At 37.0% G+C, this 22,927-nt stretch overlaps 1 protein-coding gene across 1 annotated transcript; it reads right to left on the bottom strand.

Moving 5' to 3' along the window:
- Positions 1 to 17,855: 17,855 nt before the first annotated feature.
- On the bottom strand, positions 17,856 to 22,081 carry LOC107559159 (adenosine receptor A1). The gene is made up of 2 exons (XM_016242901.1): positions 21,759 to 22,081; positions 17,856 to 18,609 (listed from the first exon to the last, which is right to left on the bottom strand). The coding sequence occupies exons 1-2, from the start codon at positions 22,079 to 22,081 to the stop codon at positions 17,928 to 17,930; spliced, it is 1,005 nt and encodes a 334-aa protein (XP_016098387.1). The 3' UTR covers positions 17,856 to 17,927.
- Between the last annotated feature and the right edge of the window lie 846 nt (positions 22,082 to 22,927).

Below are 22,927 nucleotides of genomic sequence, written 5' to 3'. Positions count from 1 at the left end.
GAGTAGGGGCATTCTGGGAAGCAATTTTATTAGTTAATTTAAAGCCTAAAATAAACAGAGATATCAAGAAACTGTGGATTTAGAACTTTAGAAAATGCTTCTCACTGAACACTGGAGCTAGACAGTACTACCCAATATCTTTATATTTTTCTGCTTTTGACAACATTCAGTATATAGCTTGATATTTGTGCTCTGGAAATGTTTTGTACCATTCGTTTCACAAGATACAATGAAGATAATGCAAGAAATAGTCCCATCAGCTGCTCACCAGTGGATCCTCTGCAGTGAATGGGTGCCATCAGAATGAGAGTCCAAACAGCTGATAAAACCATCACAATAATCCACTCCACTCCAGTCCATCAATTACTGTCTTATGAAGTCAACGCTGCATGTTTGTAAGAAACAAATCCATTATTAAGATGTTTTTAACATCAAATCATTGCTTTCAGCTAAAATATGTGTCCATATTCCATAAGCAAAAACCTGAATATGCGCTGCATCTGCTGCCTACTTATACTCACTCTGTGATCAGCGGCAGCTGGATGCAATAATCGCATGCCGATGTGCATTGGCTCGTTTAGTTTACACTCAAAGGTCATCTGACGTGACGTCTCCGTTCCCTGGCATCACACCCAAGAGAAGCTAGTGAATTGACCCACTGTGGCGAAGCTCCTCGGACCTTAAAGGAACAGTGTCATGCTACAACTTGCCACCGACCGAGTTCCTGTGTGCTTTTTGTGTTTTCACAGGGAAAAATATAGGGTGAATTTAGGTTAATCAGGACATATTTTTCCGAGTCATCTCAATGGCAAAATATTTACCTGAATTCATCCCTGCTCTTTAGATTTAGATTTTAACTCTCGACAGAATCAAATACACATCAGTGTCATTATACATGAAACATGCTCTGTTTAACTGGCCAGAGTAAAAAACTAATTCACAATAGTTTCTGTTTTGGAAAACTTAATGGATCTTTAAGTGTCTATTTTGTCTCAGATGCTTCTCCAAAACAAAATTAAACAAAACAAAGCAAAGCAAAGCAAAACTAAACTAAACTAAACTAAACTAAACTAAACTAAACAAAAAACAAAACAAAACAAAAAACAAGGCACTTAATATGCTTAAGTGTGAACTGAAATATAGACATTTAACTGCATGTTAATTGTAATTAAATGAAAATACTATAGTTAAATTCATATTAAATGCAATTAGTAAGTTGGAGTAAGTGTTCTTTTTGACCCACTTATGTAGGAATTATTTTTATGTGTAATTGAATAATTATGTCTATTGTCTTTTTATGGTAAATTAGGATAATCTAATGAAACTTGTCTGTAATGTATTCATCCCTGCTGTTTAGATTTAGATTTTAACTTTCGACAGAATCAAATACACATAAGTGTCATTATACATGAAACAAGCTCTGTTTAACTGGCCAGAGTAAAAAACAAATTCACAATAGTTTCTGTTTTGGAAAACTTAATGGAGCTTTTGATTCTGTCTCGTTTAAGTGTCAATTTGGTCTCAGATGCTTCTCCAAAACAAAATGAAGCCAAGAGTAGGACAATTAGTAAGTTGGAGTAAGTGTTCTTTTTGACCCACTTATGTAGGAATTATTTTTATGTGTAATTTAATAATTATGTCTATTGTCTTTTTATGGTAAATTAGGATAATCTAATGAAACTTGTCTGTAATGTATTCATCCCTGCTGTTTAGATTTATGCAATTAGTAAGTTGGAGTAAGTGTTCTTTTTGACCCACTTATGTAGGAATTATTTTTATGTGTAATTGAATAATTATGTCTATTGTCTTTTTATGGTAAATTAGGATAATCTAATGAAACTTGTCTGTAATGTATTCATCCCTGCTGTTTAGATTTTGATTTTAACTTTCGACAGAATCAAATACACATAAGTGTCATTATACATGAAACAAGCTCTGTTTAACTGGCCAGAGTAAAAAACAAATTCACAATAGTTTCTGTTTTGGAAAACTTAATGGAGCTTTTGATTCTGTCTCGTTTAAGTGTCAATTTGGTCTCAGATGCTTCTCCAAAACAAAATGAAGCCAAGAGTAGGATGCCACATAGTGATGTAGACATGTGGGGGCGTGTTAGAACGAGCCGTTTTAGGTAGGTGTGGCTCACTCTGAACTTTTATAAAGAATATCTCTTTGGATTTGAGACTTTAGTCTTTGCAACTTTACAGATCTTCTTTATGCACCAAGAGCTTGTAACACTCCAAAGAGAAAGGAAAAATTGAAATCGCATCATATGACCCCTTTAAGAAATGCATGATAGTGAACTCTTTTTAAGTACACTTAATTGACCATTTATTTAATTTGTATTGTATTATCTGAAAGTACGGTTGTTTTTTATAATGTTTTAAAGCAGTTTAGTCTAATTATAAATGTAGTATTTTTTACACAATATTTGTGTGACTCAAGTTTTGTTCTTAGAGTTTTGTGTTGTTAGCTTAGGAACATGCTAACAGCAAAATGAGGGCATTAGCTTTTGGAACGGAGCCCGAGACTGATGTCTTTCTCGGTGTAAAGTGTTGGCATGAATGTCTTGTTCAGGGTACAAGACGCTCTGCATCGAAGGAAATCAAACAAAAGTAAACGAGAAACTACAGATAATATGATACTGTCCTTCGGGGACTGAAGCACAGGGCAGAGTGTGCCTTATTTTGCAAACACACACACAAATTCACAAAGGGAGTGTGTTAAACAAAGAGGAGAGCAGGCGATATAATGAAAAGGAACAAAAGGCGCACGGGAGGTGTTCTCCTTTCTAATAAAAGGCTGTCAGATGATTTGTCATGAGTTACAGTACAACAGACTCCTCGCACTTGAAAGATGGCATATTCTGACGTCCTCCTCACAGAGAACAGATGGAGGGCAGTGTGAACAAGTGCACATTTCTCCCTCGGGGCGTTCTCAAATGCTCCTGTCCTCTCACTGTATCCACACACACACGTGTGTTGTGTGTCCACACATACAGTCACTTTGTGGTGCTATTGTTCATAACATCTGACCTGAGTCTCTTAACACACTTGACTTCCCCTTGTGAAAAAGTAATGCACTTTAGCCTACTACTTAAGAGTACTTAAGTATACTTAAGTGCAAACGGAATGTAATGATTTCAGACCCTTAATGGCATTTTATTTACAAATAAATGCCAATGTACTATAGTTTACATTTATATTAAATACAGTTAGCTGAACTTTGAAGAGTGCTTTTTTGACCTATTTAGGCAGGATTTATATGCAAGTGTAAATTATAATGTAATGTAATTTCTATTAAAATGTGTATGTTGTGTATTTAAATATATTTGTGATTACATGTTTGTAATGATAATGTTACGAATTAAGTACATTTAATATGTTGACCTTAAATAATATGAAAATTATATATTGAAATTTTAATCAAGTATTTTTATGTGCTTTAGTATGTTAGTCAACAAATCAAAATAAGGGCATTTCTTTAAAACATGACAAAATATGAAAACATAATGATTTAACCCTTTAACTGTCACTCCCATTTGAACTCTCTTTAAGTACTTAAGCTTTTGATTTCAATAACATTATATGATCTACAAGTACCGTTTTTTTTAATATGCTTTTAAGATTTGAAGTACACTACAATTGCACATTCAGTACAATAAAGCACACTTATTTTTTACAAGAGTTTTCAAACATTTCTGCTTCTTATGGACAAAACTTGTTTGATAGCTTACAGAACATATTTATCACTTACAATTGTGAGATAAATATATTGGGCCTCATTTATGAAACACAATTTCTCTGTAAATCATTCATAAGACCAGTTTAAGTTGATTGATTGATTCTTAATTAAATGTAAAACACAAATGTTCATTGTGCATTTAATTCCAAACAGTTTACTTTTTTTCTAGTTTTGTTTTATGAATGAGATGCATTGATCTGTGCGTTTAAGATCATGTTGTGTAAATGTATTTTTCATTTGTCAGTTGTCGCTATGAAACAATCTCACAGTGCAGGCCTTTGGATAAATAGATTTCTGATGCCCTTTTGTGGTTCAGAAATGCAGCAAGGTTTACTTATTAACTAAAGATATTTATAGTTGGGTGCCACTGTACGGCTCTGAACATAACTGAATAAACACATCTGTTTCTCTAATGCAAATGTCTATGTATAAATAAACTGCATTATGTCAGTGAGTTAGCTGGAAATGATGATACTACTTAAGAGTAGGGGCATTCTGGGAAGCAATTTTATTAGTTAATTTAAAGCCTAAAATAAACAGAGATATCAAGAAACTGTGGATTTAGAACTTTAGAAAATGCTTCTCACTGAACACTGGAGCTAGACAGTACTACCCAATATCTTTATATTTTTCTGCTTTTGACAACATTCAGTATATAGCTTGATATTTGTGCTCTGGAAATGTTTTGTACCATTCGTTTCACAAGATACAATGAAGATAATGCAAGAAATAGTCCCATCAGCTGCTCACCAGTGGATCCTCTGCAGTGAATGGGTGCCATCAGAATGAGAGTCCAAACAGCTGATAAAACCATCACAATAATCCACTCCACTCCAGTCCATCAATTACTGTCTTATGAAGTCAACGCTGCATGTTTGTAAGAAACAAATCCATTATTAAGATGTTTTTAACATCAAATCATTGCTTTCAGCTAAAATATGTGTCCATATTCCATAATAACACTTCCTTCAGTGAAACAGTCCATCTCTTGTTGTCCTCTCACATTAAAATCCACCCACATATTTGTTTAGAGCTGTTTTCACTTGTAAATCAAGCTTATTATTAACCAAGCAGACAAGATGAAGGAAATGCTATTATGGATTACGGACTTATATTTAGGCCAGTTTGAAGGTAAAACGTCTTAATGATGGATTTGTTTCTTACAAACACAGCTTTTCGAGTCAAAAGACATTAACTGATGGACTGGAGTGGTGTGGATTACAGAGACATGTGTCCTGACTTGACCGGGGTTTTACAGGCGGGGCCATTGTTGATGAGTAACTGGCAATAACCAGGACAATCGGCTGCTCTGTTGTTTGTACAGAGACACTATTGAGCCTGCTATGTATTTACCCTGCTCTTGAACGACAGGTCATTTTATTATACTTCACTTTGACCGAACAGCCAACTGAAAATCAGTGTCCTTAGCTGATCCTGCCAGGCTTGTGCGCAGTGTCACCTACTGTACTAGAGTGCTAAGAAGACTGAACATGTCCACACATGTTAGCTGCAATGTTTTCAAGTTGCTCTGATTACCTTGACTTTATGTGTGTTTGGATGCAGACAATAGTAGTCCTGACAGTTTCAACCACGGAAATATGTCAATACACCGTTTTTTAAGTTCAAGTCCACCAACGTTAGTCTACTCCTGTCTGATTTATTTGTCGGACAAAAATGGCAGATTCGGCGTTAATATTTTGTCTTTTGAATTTCTGTGATGTCATGCTGCACAAAACTCATTGACCCATGTTTAGCCCATTTACCTGTATTTTGTGTCATTTGTGTTGTATTCTTTTAGCTTGAATAGTTTTGTTCAAGTTTTTCAGGATGGGGACGTTTGTCTTTTTGTAAAAATACAACCAAGTTTGATTAGACTAGCATCAACAACAATAAATGTGTAAAGCATTTTCTCCATTTAACTCTGTTTGCTATGCTATGCTTGCTTAATTTTGTGGTAAGTTACATTTTATTGTTTGCATTTAACATTGTTTTTCCTCCAACCAGAATGACCCTTATGAAAATTAACCATGGTTTTATTATAGTAAAAGTGTAGTAGGCCTAACCATGTTTTTTGACTTATTGATTACTATTTGAATAAAAACAGTTTTACTATAAATACCATGGTTATTTACTATGGTTGCTGTAGCAAAACCATGATTAATTTGTGGTTATAGCTATAGTAACCATGTTTTCTTTTTTATTTGTAGTAAAACCATAGTTATTTTTCGTAAGGGAACACCTGGCTGCCACCATTTACATTTCAAATCACATGTTCATAGAGGTTATTGTAGATTCATCAAGCTGCTAGAGTATGTTTTTCTCCACCAATGATAATACACTTCCACCACACTCACTGAAAAGAGTGAGGACCACTTCACTCTTTTAAGCACTCCAACAGAGCTTTCAGCATGGCACTTAGGACTACTTAGCAGCTTCATATTTCAAAAATATGTCAGGTGGACCGGAGCAGGAGGAGGTTGGTCCCTTGATGAAGTGGGCAATGAAAGAATTCATGGTGGATGTTTTTCAAGGCAGAGCTATGTTCCATTCAGAGGATCATGTTCGAACTTCAATATTTACAAATGAAGCTAAAATAGAAAGACATCTAAAGAGGCAAATGCATTAAGAATACACAGGAAGCACCACTTATTAAATATCCTCATTTGACTATGTACTGCTGTATGTGATGAATGGTTGAGCTCTACACTTTGCATCAAACAGCCAGTAATATAAATGTAATGAATATTTTGCCTTTGCATGCAATTTATCTGTTCAGAGCAAGGTGTAATAAATAGCTTACAGGCTGAATGAAAATGCGGACACATGTTAGTTTGTGGACCAATTCTCACTATTAACTAACTATTGACTACTTTTGCTTCAATAAACTAATTTAACCTAATAACCTAAATTGATTCTTATTAATAGTTAGTAAGGTAGTTGTTAAGTTTAGGTATGGGATCGGATTAAGGGATTTAGAATATTGTCATGCAGTATAAGGCATTAATATGTGCTTTATAAGTACTAATAAATAGCCAATAATTTGCTGGTAATATGCATGCTAATTAGAAATAAGTTAATAATTTCAATTGGTCCCTAAACTAAAGTGCTACCGAAAATGCAAATTCACTCTCTGACAGTAGGTGGCATATTTAGAAAAGCAGAAATACCCCCCTTACTCCGAAACAAAGCGCAAGGTAACTTTCAGTTTCTGACACCTGATTGTCACAGAGAAGTCAAAAAGTATTTGCATGCAGCTGTTCATTTGAAGCATTTCAAACATCCGTTCAGCCGTTGTTTATCAAACAATACCAAATACAAGAGTATACAGACAAGAGACAGACAACAGATTCTTCCTCGGCTATTCGCCGCTTATCAAAATAGTTGGTTCATGAGCGCCACCATGTTGTAGTTTTATGTAACAGCAGTGTAAATCTTATTGACCTGGGTTCTTCGCGGTGCAATTGAAAAGATACTAGAATATCTATCTGTAAAAAAAATAAGTTGCATTGATAGCATGTGAATGCTTCTTGTGCCAGATGCATTAACAGCTTCTCATTCAAATTAAAACGTTTATCGCACCACATTTTCTCACCAAACATTCGTCTTATGGTGTTTAGGTGCTGAAAGTGCTGTAAACACCATGCAGATGCAGTTGGTAGAAATCGTAACATAGTTTACAATTCAAAACCTTATATTTTGCCATTGAACATTTATAAAAATTGCAAAAATGCAAGTCATTATCTCGAAAAGCACCGGCCCCACTGAAAGTAATATAAACAATCTGGAAAAAAGGGTACAAGGTAGGTGCGACAATAACTTGTTTTAAACAAGCACTGCAGGTGGAGCCGAAACATAAATGTGACAGTCAGCTGCTCAGACCTTCCATCAGTCATTATGAGCAGTGCTCTTTTTTTATGCAATGCTAACACCTGTGAAGTGAACCAAGCCAATGTCAACAGTTCAGGTTGGAAAGTGAGATGACTCCGGAGCCACAGACCCAAAACAAACATGCAGAAAAACAATCATCGTACAGGCATCTCAGCACATCCCATCTGAGCGTTTCTGGGCACACGCATTACACAGAACTAAGGAGCACAGACGCTTCTTTGAAAGCGCTGAGGCGCAGGTGGGCCAAGGGTCTTTTGAAAGGTACGCTTTACTGTACAGGAGTAACCGGACCCGGATAGGATCCTGCTTTTAGTTGACTAGATGGCATGTGCAGGAAATGGTAAGTGCTGAATGAGGTGTACACCTCACACACATGAAAAGGTGCTCTGATCTGTCCCACAACAGGCACACAGGGTCTGACCTAGATTCCCCCCTATCCTGTAAAAGCTGCTCTGCCAAGTAAGGCAGAGTGGGAAGGGCTGAGCCGTGCCGCGTAGCTTTGCCCATCTCTCTCTCTTTATTTCTTGCTCTCCCAAACATGGGCGGAGTGTAGCGTGGCCTTTTCAAACTCGCCCGGCTGGCAAGCAGACTGGCTTTTGGAAGCAAGCAATGCTGTTTTGAACTGCTGCCAATTGAGACAGCCTCTGCCGGCGCAGCTGAAACTTTTTACAGCCTTCCCTCACTTCGACAGGACGAGACACGGGGAGCAAATTTGTAGGAGAGGGGAAAAAAGAGCAAAATAAATCTTTGTAGCGTCTGCAACTAAGGCACTGCATCAAGGATTTCCTTCTGTGCTTTCACGCTCCCCAACTCTGGCAAGGCGCCATTAGAAAAAAGATGTTTAAAAGAGATTTTTTTTTTCTCTCTGGGAGGATTGAACAGGGGAAAAGATGTGCTAGGAAGTGAAGAGTTCAGCGAGTTCAGTAAATGAGAAATATGTAAATGCATCAATAACAAAGGAGCTGTGACGTCACACGCTGTGCTGCCCAGGACACTGCCTGCGAGCAGACGGGACAAAGTGGACTCATTTGACAAGATGCCATCTGCGTACTATAAAGCGTATTCCTGTTTTACATCAGAGCTTTCTGGCACAGGAAGAAGACCCCGCAATGAACGACACGTTGCAGTCACTTCCTCTTTCATGGTAAGGACTTGAGGACCTGACAAACTTTTATCGCTATGACTCCACTGAAAATTGCAGCAACTTTCTCATAGCCTATTTGCATAGCGTTTCGCTACTTCTAACTAAATGACTGCATGCAAAGTGCAACTTGGATGATGGTGTCAAAGACAAGGCGAGTCATAAAACCAACTGAATCAGACAGGCAAATCAGATTAACCGAGTGAAGTGTCTTTCAAGACTTTGAGGAAGTACCACGGTGCGCTCATGTCATGTTTCGCCGATAAAGAAATCCAAAACGCAGGCGGTGGCAGAACAGCCTCTGGATGTGTGTAATGATTAGCGAGGACTATAACTTGAAGGCTCAAACTACCTGGGACAGATGCCAAATGCTGACAAAGGCAATCATTGCATTCCCAGGGGTGAGCAAAATCAACTCTTCGTCCTCTCTCACTTCTTTTGGGAGGGTTATTTATGTTCCTTGAGAAACCACCGAAAGCATTGACTAATTGCTGAAGGGGTCGGTCACATGCTTTGGCTAAAGGGCATGAAAAATCGCGTAAGTATTAACCTGTTCTGGTGTTTCTCACCTCTTCTACTGGGACCCGTTTGGCTAATCAAGTGTTACCCTTGAATAATCAGTTCTGAGCCCTTGTTTTCCAGACTGTGTACTTGGAGATACTGTAACTGGGAAATAGGGGTACAAGCTGACCCTCTTGCATTCCCGTAAAAACAAGTGTGTCATGTTTTGCGTGCTAGTTTGTCACGGGAGCTAGCAATAACCGTACCTTTATGGGAACTTTGTGATTTTCTACATGGCAAACCCTCTCGTCCTGATCTCTGATTTGTTTTATGTTACTCAAACTCCCTTTCTTTCTCCACCTCCTCTCTCCCTCTCTCAGTATGGACAGAATGCATCAAACAGGGGTGTTTTAATCTAATTTAAGGTTTGTTTAAAATAAAACGATTAAAGACTACATTTTTGTTATTGGTTGTAATTTTAGAGGGTGGTGACAATCCATCAGTCCAACTATTATGTTAATATGTTGTGCCTTTTTGTCAAATTCATAATACATTTCTTTAAAACGGGATGAGCAATCGACGAGATCTGATTCTTTAGAAAAGAAAAGGTGACATATTTTTTTTAATTATTACTGAGGCGGTTATAACTTGGATGAAGTAACATCTACTGGCCACTGAAATTAAAATGCATCGATGAATTTGATTCAAATCTTTGTAAAAAAAATTACAAAGAAAAGCTCTCAAGATGGCGTCGACATGCCACGTGTTTGTGTACTACTGTACTAAGTGTATTTTACTTTTTGAGGGGCTTTTAATATAGTCTCTTTCAAATAGCAAACGTTTCAATCAAATCTTTATTTAATAGCAGATCGGCTCTCCACATGCAATCAATCATGGAAAAGCAAGACAGAGAAAAATTATGCTCTGTTAGGTTAAAACAACCCATGATGTGCTGATGTTTGATGATTTAGCTATTTTAATCTAATTTAAGGTTTGTTTAAAATAAAACGATTAAAGACTACATTTTTGTTATTGGTTGTAATTTTAGAGGGTGGTGACAATCCATCAGTCCAACTATTATGTTAATATGTTGTGCCTTTTTGTCAAATTCATAATAAATTTCTTTAAAACGGGATGAGCAATCGACGAGATCTGATTCTTTAGAAAAGAAAAGGTGACATATTTTTTTTTTATTATTACTGAGGCGGTTATAACTTGGATGAAGTAACATCTACTGGCCACTGAAATTAAAATGCATCGATGAATTTGATTCAAATCTTTGTAAAAAAAATTACAAAGAAAAGCTCTCAAGATGGCGTCGACATGCCACGTGTTTGTGTACTACTGTACTAAGTGTATTTTACTTTTTGAGGGGCTTTTAATATAGTCTCTTTCAAATAGCAAACGTTTTAATCAAATCTTTATTTAATAGCAGATCGGCTCTCCACATGCAATCAATCATGGAAAAGCAAAACAGAGAAAAAATATGGTTAGGTTAAAACAACCCATGATGTGCTGATGTTTGATGATTTAGCTATAGAGCAAGGATTTTTCTTGGGTAATGTCTTTTTTTGTGCTTTATTACTCGTCAACAGAAGGAAAGAGGGCAGGTAATTTGCAGCTTTTTAAAGTAGAACCGAGAGACTTGCCAAAGAGGCACAAAAGTTTGCGTATACATGTTTATTTTGTTCAGAGACGGAGAGAGATGGCAACAGGAAAAAAGCGGAGCGAGGGAGGGAGGAAAGGAGAGCATTTCCTCCACCCCCTGTTCTCCTCAGATGAACTTATGTAGCGTCATATTTTCTCTCTCTCCCTCTCTTTTTTCCCCCTTTCCCATACAGCCCTGCTCCCTCCTACATTTACTGTAGCTGACAATCAGATGCACTCTGGGCTCCGACCCTACTAACAGGAAGTTTCAAAACAAACAGAGTTTAACCCTAAAAATACTTAGATTTCACTGTATACACAATCGAATCGACAACCTCTTGCTGGAATAGACAATACAACACCAGTTTTTGAGCATTTTGACTTCAAACTGAAAGTTTTATTTAGATGAAGTGTTTAGAACGAAAGCAGAAAATTCACTGCAGGTGAGAAAACTTGCAGACATGCAGCATATGCTCGGAGCCTATTAGTTACACGGCCCCAGACGGGGGCAGAGATCTAAGTCTAATCTGCAAGGTCTTTGTATAAAATGATTTAGCTATAGAGCAAGGATTTTTCTTGGGTAATGTCTTTTTTTGTGCTTTATTACTCGTCAACAGAAGGAAAGAGGGCAGGTAATTTGCAGCTTTTTAAAGTAGAACCGAGAGACTTGCCAAAGAGGCACAAAAGTTTGCGTATACATGTTTATTTTGTTCAGAGACGGAGAGAGATGGCAACAGGAAAAAAGCGGAGCGAGGGAGGGAGGAAAGGAGAGCATTTCCTCCACCCCCTGTTCTCCTCAGATGAACTTATGTAGCGTCATATTTTCTCTCTCTCCCTCTCTTTTTTCCCCCTTTCCCATACAGCCCTGCTCCCTCCTACATTTACTGTAGCTGACAATCAGATGCACTCTGGGCTCCGACCCTACTAACAGGAAGTTTCAAAACAAACAGAGTTTAACCCTAAAAATACTTAGATTTCACTGTATACACAATCGAATCGACAACCTCTTGCTGGAATAGACAATACAACATCAGTTTTTGAGCATTTTGACTTCAAACTGAAAGTTTTATTTAGATGAAGTGTTTAGAACGAAAGCAGAAAATTCACTGCAGGTGAGAAAACTTGCAGACACGCAGCATATGCTCGGAGCCTATTAGTTACACGGCCCCAGACGGGGGCAGAGATCTAAGTCTAATCTGCAAGGTCTTTGTATAAACAAGGCAAGGCAGAATCGTTATCGTCGAGTTTCGATGAGTAACAGCAGGTTCTCCGGAGACCGCGTGACAGAGTCAACCAAGGTCAAGCCAAGCCCAACTTCCTGTTTTTGGGGGACCGCTATTTTTGCTTTAAGGGCGTTTCTCTCTGGTGTAGGTTGATGACAGGAGATCATAAGCAGAATGATTAATGACATTTTCAAAGAGTTACATCTTTCTATGGCTTAACTCTTTTAAGCAGCGGCGTGGAGGGAATAACTGAGGAGCAATGTCACAGGTACAGTAACTGGAACAGGAAGAAAAGTGTTGCTAAATGTAGTTCAGGGAAACTGTACAATGATTCATACAAATGAAAAATGAAAAATATGTTTCATGTTAAGAAATCTTGTGCAACAGTTGAGGCTATAGTATGGTGGTAATATGCTAGAACTCACCAATGGTGAGAATGCTGATCTGGGGACCGCTATTTTTGCTTTAAGGGCGTTTCTCTCTGGTGTAGGTTGATGACAGGAGATCATAAGCAGAATGATTAATGACATTTTCAAAGAGTTACATCTTTCTATGGCTTAACTCTTTTAAGCAGCGGCGTGGAGGGAATAACTGAGGAGCAATGTCACAGGTACAGTAACTGGAACAGGAAGAAAAATGTTGCTAAATGTAGTTCAGGGAAACTGTACAATGATTCATACAGCATATGCTGGTTAGGTATGTTTTGAAGCATGACTGCTGGTTTAAGCTGGTCAAGTGTTGGTTTAAGCTGGTCCTGAGCAGGAGCTAGTTACTGAGGACCAGCATATGACCAGCTTAAACCAACACATGACCAGCTTAAACCAGCACATGACCAGCTTAGGACCAGCACATGACCAGCTTAAACCAGCACATGACCAGTTTAAACCAGCACATGACCACCTTAAACCAGCTCAAACCAGCAGTCATGCTTCAAAACATAACTAACCAGCATATGCTGGTTTTTTCAACAGGGTGTGAACTGAATGTAATGATTTGAGACACTTAATGTGTTATTTACAACTAAATGAATGCGAATTATAGTTTAAATTTATATCAAATGCAATTAATTAAACTTAAGAGTGTTTTTTGGCTTTTTTTTAGGTAGGACTTAACTACATCTTTATATGTAATTTCATAAATTAGCATGTCTTTCAGTTTTATTTTAAAATATACTTCTAAGATTTCAAATACACTACAAGTGTACATTCAATACAATTAAGCACACATCTTTTTCACTTGGAATGTAAATGTACTTGTACACATTAAAACACTTGCTCAAACTGTTCTGTGGAGTCCAGCTACAACAAAGTTTGACTGTATAGTTGTGCTAACCAGCGTCTTTCTCTCCGCAGGAATCCAGCGGTCTGCTTTCTGACTGGTTGCCATCTGTTCTGCTGTCCTTGGGGCTGAGGTAGTAGATTGAATAGTTGTGGAGCCCTGCGCTCTCTCACTGAGATAACTATACAATCTACTGTCTTTCCTAAGGCGACAGCCAAATCATCCACAAACAAGTGTCTGCATTCATCCAATGAGTCGCAAAGGATATTCGCTCACGTTACAGAAGTAAAACGGGTTGGGATTGACGCGTCATGTTGACTTCATACATACGCAAACTTGTCAGGCGATGGGATTGGTGTCTTGACAGGGTGAGGTAGTAGGTTGTATAGTTTGGTGGGAGGGATCAAACCCTGTTCAGGTGATAACTATACAGTCTATTGCCTTCCTTGTTGTGCCAACTATCTGCCAGCTAGTGGAAAATCCCTGGAGTTTAAATATTGCTTAAACTTTACAGCCTGCTTCACACCACATGAACTATGTATGTGAACACAGCGTGTAAACAGTGTGCTTATTTCATGTTCACAGGTTACAACATATACACTGCCTGCATAACAGAAACAAATACACCGTAGTCGCCACAAAATAAGTTGAAAATACCCTATAAACCTATTTATCGACAGTATTTTGCAGTAGAGACTTTTTTGAAGCAGCAAAATAAACATGCTCTATTCAGTAAATCTGACTGAATCAATATAGGTTACGCAGTTTATCTGCACTTAATGCTTTTTGGTTCTGTTTTGCGTAGATTAATACATATTTGGATGTAAAAGCTCATGTCAATTACACTGCGATTTAAAAGGCTTGGGGACAGTACGTTTTTTTTAATGAATTTCAGCAAAGATGCATTTAAACGTCAAAAGGACAGTAAAGACTTGTGTTACAAATTATTTCTATTACACAAATGCTGTTCTGTTCCTTTTCTACTTATCTGAGAATCCTGAATCTAGTAAATGTCACAATCAATTACAAAGAAATGGCAAGTAACACATTCAATTAAACGTGCAATTTTGCAGTAGAAAGATTATAAAATATACTCCAATAATCTGTTTAATTTGCAACTTCGAAAAATCATTTCATTTTTGTTTTTGATAATTGACAATAATAAGAATTGATAATAATCAGAAATGTTTCTTGAGCAGCAAATCAGCATATTAAAATGATTTCTGAAGGATCACGTGACACTTAAGACTGGAGTAATGATGCTGAAAATTCAGCTTTGAATCACAGGAATAAATGATTTTTTTTAAAACTGTGTTTTTGAATAAAAATTCCTCCTAAGAGACTTCTTATAAATTAAAAACTTGTGTAAAAAAAGTGTGAAAGCACAGTGAGACTCTTACAGCTTTGTATGTGTGTTTTGTGAAACAGGCCTAACACTTTACCTCACAAGCCTGAACAACATCCATGCCTCTCCTTCCAGCTTAACATGCTGATCTAGTATTACATATGAAGAGAAAAATCAGATTAAAAGAGATTTACGGAGCTCCGATTTACGGCTTAATCAATAATTTAGCTTTTCTGTTGGCTTGAGATCAAAGAGGATTTTCACACATCATAACAGGACATTCAGTTTCAATCAGACAATGCATGTGGCCTTGTTCAGTGAATGAAAAATATACATAGAACTGCACATTATGCATAATATGATTTTGTTCTATGAATAAAATAGTTTTATTCAACAGCATTTTGCCTTTTTGATTTTATTTAAATTTTTAAGTTGATATTGAGCAGTTTATACAAAAGAGTTATATCTTGTAGAAAGACAGTCTTGCTTGGCAGAAGTTAGCGGTAAATGAGATTATGCTGTATGTATTCCTTTGATGTGCAACATTTTTAAAAATCATATGAAACAAACACACTGCATAAACGGATAGTATTTTGTAGGCATGTAGTTTAATGTGCTTTTGCGTAAAGGATCAGCGCTTTCATTTATACGTTATGATTTTATGAGTGAACATTATATTTACCAATAAAGTATAACTTGTAAGAGGATACTTTGATATTTACAGTAAGCCTTTAAAGCGTATAGCTGAGCGCATGTCTAAAAACAAAGTATGACAAGCTATAGTCTGGAAACAAACTGAAAAAAGTGACATACTACTCATATAACTGTAATTTTAACTATATATTACATGCTAATATATAACATTGCTTCCAAAACACAATATATACATAATACATTTTATACAACAATGACATGTCAATATTTTGAAGTTAATTCAAGCAAAACTCTTCAGTCAACACCCTCTAATAAGGTTAGTCATATACTGTATTTGATAGGATGTCCTCATAAACATCTATTTAGTTTTTCTACAAAGTTGGTTGCTAACAAATGTAACTGTGCACAAATATTAACATGTAAACAAAACTTGTCAAGTAGGACTTTGGTCTAAAGCCTTGCGTGTTACAGCCTTTATCTGAACACATGAATCAATGTAAAAAACATATATTACAGTGGCATCCAGTGACTAACCACACAATCACTTGTTAAAAAGGAATAAAGTGAAACTCTCAGCAATCAAATATCTGAGAATATTATAATAGTAACTAAGCTAACTCAGTTTTAACTGCTGTATTAGCTATTTTTTGTCCTTTCCATTATAAGGTAGTCAGCCTTATTTGAATTTTCAAATCAACAAATGAACAGTCTTACATTGTAAAAAAAATTATCTTAAATTTACAGTAAATAATAAACAAAAACCTAATAAAATTCCAATTTGATTCTTTGCAGTAACTTCTGGGAATCTTCAGTTACTGTTTTTTACTTATATATAACAATATTTTACTGTGAAAGTGCATATATTGTGTTGTGAAATATTATAAATAATATACAGATTTTCTCATAATTAAGGTCATATTATGTCATATTTTGCCACCAACACACACACACACACACACACACACACACACACACACACACACACACACACACACACACAATCTCTCTCTCTCTCTCACACACACACGGTACAATAAATTAACCTGCTTTGTCATATTTGATACACAATTTCCAAGACCTCTAAATTATCAACATGATCAAACTTTGCTGAAAAACTATTAAACACAATATACCACATGCCTGCTTCTGTCATCTGACTAGTATCATTGTACAACAAGCATCACCCTTCATCTTGTGCTTCATGTGTATTTTTGCTGTAAAACCTTTAACGATTTTTATAAAGTGAACATAAGATTAACCAGTCATTCTTGAGACGTGGGACAAAACAGGTCCAGCAAGGGTAACTGCTATTAGCTTTAAAAATAAAAATATTTTCCATTTTAAATGTCATGAGGGATTAATAATAGAATGTATTTAACACAATTATCACCTTCAATTTAATTTTCTCATTATTATACCAAATCTGTGTTTCTTAATGTCCTCTCACTACATCTAAAACTGTGTGTCCACAGAGAAGAGTTCAATAATTCATATGCAATAAAATGGATAAAAATGTTTTTTTTTAATGATGAAAAAGAGCTTGTTTTATCAAAAGCAACACTTAATAATATATCCTATCAAAGCAAGGTTGTTTTTTTAATGACACATGCATGTTTAGTAAGATTTTAAAGTTGCGTCCCCACTTTTTGTCAACACCGTCAGACATTCAATAAAATGTAATAAAATCAGGGAACATCAGGGGCTGCGGTCACTCTAAAGGAGCCCCTCGCCACAGTTCACCGTAAGATACATAAATGTAGTTTCATTTGTCTGAGTACAAGGTTTTATTTTTTCAATTTTGCACCCTGTTTTGTCCCACTTCTCAAGAATGACTGGTTAGTCATGTTTCAAGATGAACACTTACTGGACTGAAGCAACTTAGGTTTACTTGACAATCCATTTTTTAGAAGAATCATGTTAAACTGTATCAATTATGATCTGTCAGGCTTTTGAGGAACGTTTATTGTTCATCTCTCAATCATCATTGCATTACATGTTTTGCCCTCCACAGTAAAAACTATATTATTGGGAGATGTAACAACTGATATTTATATGCATTCTTTACAAGTAGCTGGCTATTCTTTTTCAAAGATCTCATTTATTTACATTACAGGCAATCAGAATCTTACCCTAATTTAAATATCAGCAACTGCATTAAATTGCATCTTTGGGCCCTAATGTGTTTTTACACTATATCATACTGCATGAACCATAAAAGCCTGATGTATCAAATATGATTCGATTTTTTCCGACGATTATTTCGCATATTATTATTTCATACTATTATTTCACTTAGGCTATATATAGCATGTCTGCTCTTTCTCTGTTAGGAGTTTACAGTGTCATTGTAAAAGCTTGTGCCGCCCTCTAGTGGTCATGCAGCTTTACAGCTCCAGAAGACTGAAGCTTTTCAGTGATATTGTAGGATATATCCAATATACTGTCACTCAAAGATCTACTCAGAATTGTATCATACAGTGAAATTATGATTGTACTTTATCTGCCTGAGTCATGTGCCAATGTTGGAGGGAAATGTAGTTTGATGGCCAGTATTCGGTTCTCCAGGCTGGGATCTCCATGAGGAGCTTGAGAAGTCTCCTTGTCCTCTCCAGCACAGTACATACCGTCTCCAGATCTCCAGGTAAGCCTCCCTGATCTTTGCGATACGGAGGGCGTAGACCACAGGGTTCACCGCTGAGTTGGCGTGAGAGAGGAGTATTCCTGCGTAGAAAGCGGCCTGGGGGACGCCTTGAGGACCCGTTGAAAGCAATACACAATTCATGAGATGCAGAGGCATCCAACATGCTGCAAACAGCAGGAGAACCAGAGCCAGAGAACATGCCAGCCTCTTCTCCTTAATTAGAAAAGCCCTTAGTTTCGATTCAGCATGCACTGAAGTCTGGTCTTCCCTCCGCAGGCGTTTGCGCAGACTGTAGAAGACCAGAGCGTAAAGAAGAGTCATGGCTGCTAAAGGGAGTAGGATGCAGCCCAGGTAGTTGAAGTAGACCATATAGGGCAGTGAGACGACAGCTAAGAAGGTGCAGTTGATATGGGAAGAGTTATGGAGCAGGGAGGACTGGGAATCGCCATTATGCCAACCAAAGAGAGGGGTGAAACCCAGCAGACAAGATATCAACCAACACAGGACCACTGCAATCCAGGAACGCTGCTCAGTGGCGATCTCCCTATACCTGCAGTCACAGAGCATGTCGACTTGTAATTACATTTACAGCTGGACACACACTTAAGCTAACATTTCCTTTGTATAAAAGAAGTAACACACTTTTAAAAAGAGCACTTGATATGAAAATAATATACTTAAGAATATACTTAAGTGTGAACTGAATATAATGTTTTCAGCCACATAAATTTATATTAAATGCAGTTCTGTCATAACACCTCTCGGACAACATGCTGCTGTGAGCATGTAAGAAATACTGCTGCTGCACATATAACATACATGAAATAACCCCCATATAGCATACATGAATCACCTCGTAGCAGATCTATACAGGTGGAGCTGGGGAAGGTGGAGGGTTTCTGAAGTGCGCTGCCAACTGCTACAGCAAACAAAAGCCTGGTATTTGAATATTGAGCAGTGAGCTCATTGGCTACCGATACAGGAGAGAACCAATCAGCTGCCATGTGACAATGATGTCACCAGGTCAGACTGAGCTAGACCTATCGGACTGCGCCATCTAGAGATTCATGCCAGAACTCTGTATTTAGCTGAACTTTAGAGCGCTGGTTAGACCTACTTAATAAGTACATCTTTATATGTAATTTCAAAATTACTTCTATTTTTTCTTTTATATATGGCTAAAATGTACTGCTGAATGTACTGACAAGCATTTATGATCAACTAAAATATATTTTGATGCATTCCTATTGAAACTTGTATGTCATGTATTTCAATATATTTATAATTCCACATTTGTTTTGAATTTAGCAGATTTAAAATAGTTTAACTTGTAATATAATATCTAATAACACACTGCAGTTAAAATTAGAATCAAGTACTTTACATTTGCTTTAGTACATTAGTCAACATTAAAATAAGTGTACTTCTTTAAAATAGTGTGTATGTAGTATGTAGAAACTTTTATCTTCTGTAAAGCTGCAACGATGTGTGTCGTGAAAAGTGCAATGAAAACTGAATTGAAGTGAATTAAAGCATGAAAAAAAGATACACAACTTTAAAAAAAGTGTACTTAAGTGAGACATAGAAACAGTGCAGGGCTGCGTTTCCCAAAAGCAGTCCTAAATTGATCATAGCTCCATTTTATTTTATTCTTATTTATTTATTTTTTGTTCATGTAATGCAGGGATTCTCAAACTTGTGACCAAAATATTTACTTTACGTGTCCCTAAGATATAAAGTTCATATTTCAATAATTTAACACCATATTTGAATATTCTCTGATGTCTGTTATTGGCCATACATTTTATTTATCTTTTTAATAACAATAATCCCATTTAAAACTATAAATAAATTTTGTCAAAAGTAATCTAAAAGTAATCCAAAAGGTAGTCAGAATACATTACCTAAAATGAGTAATCTTGACAACATTACTTACTGCCCAGGCCTGTTACCTGATTCTTTGTTTTGGTTTGTCATTTATTATGTGTTTCTCATTGAGCTCTGGATGTGGGAAAGGCATCTTTTACATGTCAGTTGGGAATACAGTCAACAAGTGGCATATTGTTTAGATAAATGCAGTAAGTGTGAGAACACTATTTATGGATGCTAAAATAAAAACAGGACATGAACTCCAAAAGACCACTGTGAGTCATGAAAACTAGATTCTGAGAAATTAAAACTTTACTATTAAAAATAATCAATGATTAAAAAGATTTCAATGAGAAACATCTGCAGTCAATACATTGACATGAAGGGCATGGACATTTTATCATGAAATTATATTTCTGTGGTTTATAATATATTGTATTATATTTTGGGGATGATTTTCATTATCATAATCAGATACCTTGGGAGTGAGAACAGGTTGGCTTATTTAACAGCTGTAATTAATATATTTCAATATGACAATTAATATATGTGACCATGGAGCACAAAACCAGTCATAGGTAGCACAGGTATATTTGTAGGAATAGTCAACAATACATTGTTGGTAGCCATATCACCCTGTAGCCCAAGCCTGGTTGCCCACTGAAACTAAGCAGGGCTGAGCCTGGTCAGTACCTGGATGGGAGACCTCCTGGGAAAACTAGGTTGCTGCTGGAAGAGGTGTTAGTGAGGCCAGCAGGGGGTGCTCACCCTGTGGTCTGTGTGGGTCCTAATGCCCCAGTATAGTGACAGGGACACTATACTGTCAACAAGCACCATCCTTCGGATGAGACGTTAAACCGAGGTCCTGACTATCTGTGGTCATTAAAAATCCCAGGATGTCTTTCGAAAAGAGTAGAGATTCGCCCATTGGCCTCTGACCATCATGGCCTCCTAACAATCCCCATATGTGCTGATTGGCTTCATCACTCTGTCTCCTCTCCACCAGTAAGCTGGTGTGTGGTGGGCGTTCTGGCGCACTATGGCTGCCGTCGCATCATCCAGGTGGATGCTGCACACTGGTGGTGGATGAGGAGATACCCCCTGACAATGTAAAGTGCTTTGAGTGCCTAGAAAAGTGCTATATAAATGTAATGAATTATTATTATTATTGTATGGGTCAAAATTATCAATTATTCTTCTATGGCAAAAATCATTAGGATATAAGTAAAGACATAAAATATTTTGTAAATTTATCAAAACTTACTTTTTGTTTAGTAATATGCATTGCTAAGGACTTTATTTGGACAACTTTAAATGCGATTTTCTCAATATTTAGATTTTTTTGCACCCTCAGATTCCAGATTTTCCAAATAGTTGTGTCTCAGCCAAATATTGTCCTACCCTAACAAACCATACATCAATGGAAAGCGTATTTATCCAGCTTTCAGATGATGTATAAATCTCAATTTCAAAAATTTCAAAATTGACTGCGGTTTTATGGTCCAATGTCACATTTAAATCCAAGCTGTGATTTGGATAAACTTTTGGCTTTCTGAGTCTTAGTGTTATGGCTTGCTGTTATATGTAATCGGCTGAAACTATTTTCATTCAAAAATTGCATGTTTATTTTGTTAGTAATTGCTAGTAAATGACTCAAAAGTCTTCTGAATAGACAGTAATATTCATGGTCACATCTGTAGCCTATTTCATCAGCTACTGTAAATTGTAAAACTAATTACAAAGAAGCGGCAAGCAACACATCAAATTAATAAAAAAAAAACTTAGTGTTTTCTGAAAACATTTTTATTTATTTACGTCTTTTTTTTTTACCTGAGAGGTATTGAGACCCGCAGGTATCGGTCCACAGCAATAGCCAGGAGGGACAGCACAGACGCTTGGGTCAGCACCAGCACCACACAGCTTACCGCAAGACAGGCCTGGAATGGGATTTCAACCCACCCGTCCACCAGCACAGCCAGGGGCACTGCCACAGCCCCCACCAGGAAATCAGCCACAGCCAGAGACGCCACGAAACAGAAGGTAGGCTGACGGAAGGTCCGCCTCAAACACACGGCCCAAACCACTAGCACGTTCCCCAGGCAGCATGCCATGGCGATGACCAGCTCCAGAGAGGTGTAGATCAGCCAGGCCATGAGGAGAAACCAACACGAGCAAACAGAACACAGTCTCAGTCGAGTATGAAGAAGCCTGTGACCATCTGGTCTGCTCTCCTCCAAACACACACACACACACACACACACACACACACACACCCCTGATCTTCAGTATGCATCTCTGGGGGTCTCATTTCCACTCATAAGTCTTCTGAATAGACAATATTATTCACAGTCACATCTGTATTTCATCAACTAATTCCATTTGCAGGCGGACAGAATAATGATGTTAAATTCCGAGTTACAATCAAAATGATGGAAAGCTTACAACCTCACAGGTGCTTGAACGTCGTCTTCAGCTGCTACAATACTAGAATACTGCCAAGTGTACTGTGCCTACGTTTTTTTTTTTCTCAAATGGATTCTGCATTGTGCAACAATACATTTTTCATAGAATAGTATTCTACATTGTTGTCACATGACCCCATCACATGCATGTTTTATGCAATTTTGTGCAATATATATATACTGTACATATACATACTCACGGTGGCAAAAAAAAAACTTCTGGTTGAGTACCATCGGTAAGTTCTCATCCATTGAAAGTGTCAGATTTGGAGTATTAACGCATATAAACTGCGGCCACGTGTTTTATGCAATTTCACAAACAACAGATGATTGTCTTGTGTTTGATTCATGTGTTTGGCAACCATACTTACAAAGATGCACTTTTTATGTGACATCAGTGTTTGGTTCATAGCAACTGAGGTCATATAATTCCAGTAATCACTTCATGCACAAAGCCAAAACCTCCATCATATAGTTCTTCAAGTATGTACCACCAGCAAACGGGCTTTAATAAAAGAGAATTGTAGTTGACATTTA

Source organism: Sinocyclocheilus grahami, unplaced genomic scaffold (assembly GCF_001515645.1).
Source record: "Sinocyclocheilus grahami isolate Dianchi unplaced genomic scaffold, SAMN03320097.WGS_v1.1 scaffold676.1, whole genome shotgun sequence".
Lineage (NCBI taxonomy): Eukaryota > Metazoa > Chordata > Actinopteri > Cypriniformes > Cyprinidae > Sinocyclocheilus > Sinocyclocheilus grahami.
The sequence above is the reverse complement of the archived record's forward strand: the minus strand, read 5'-3'. Positions and strand labels throughout refer to the sequence as shown.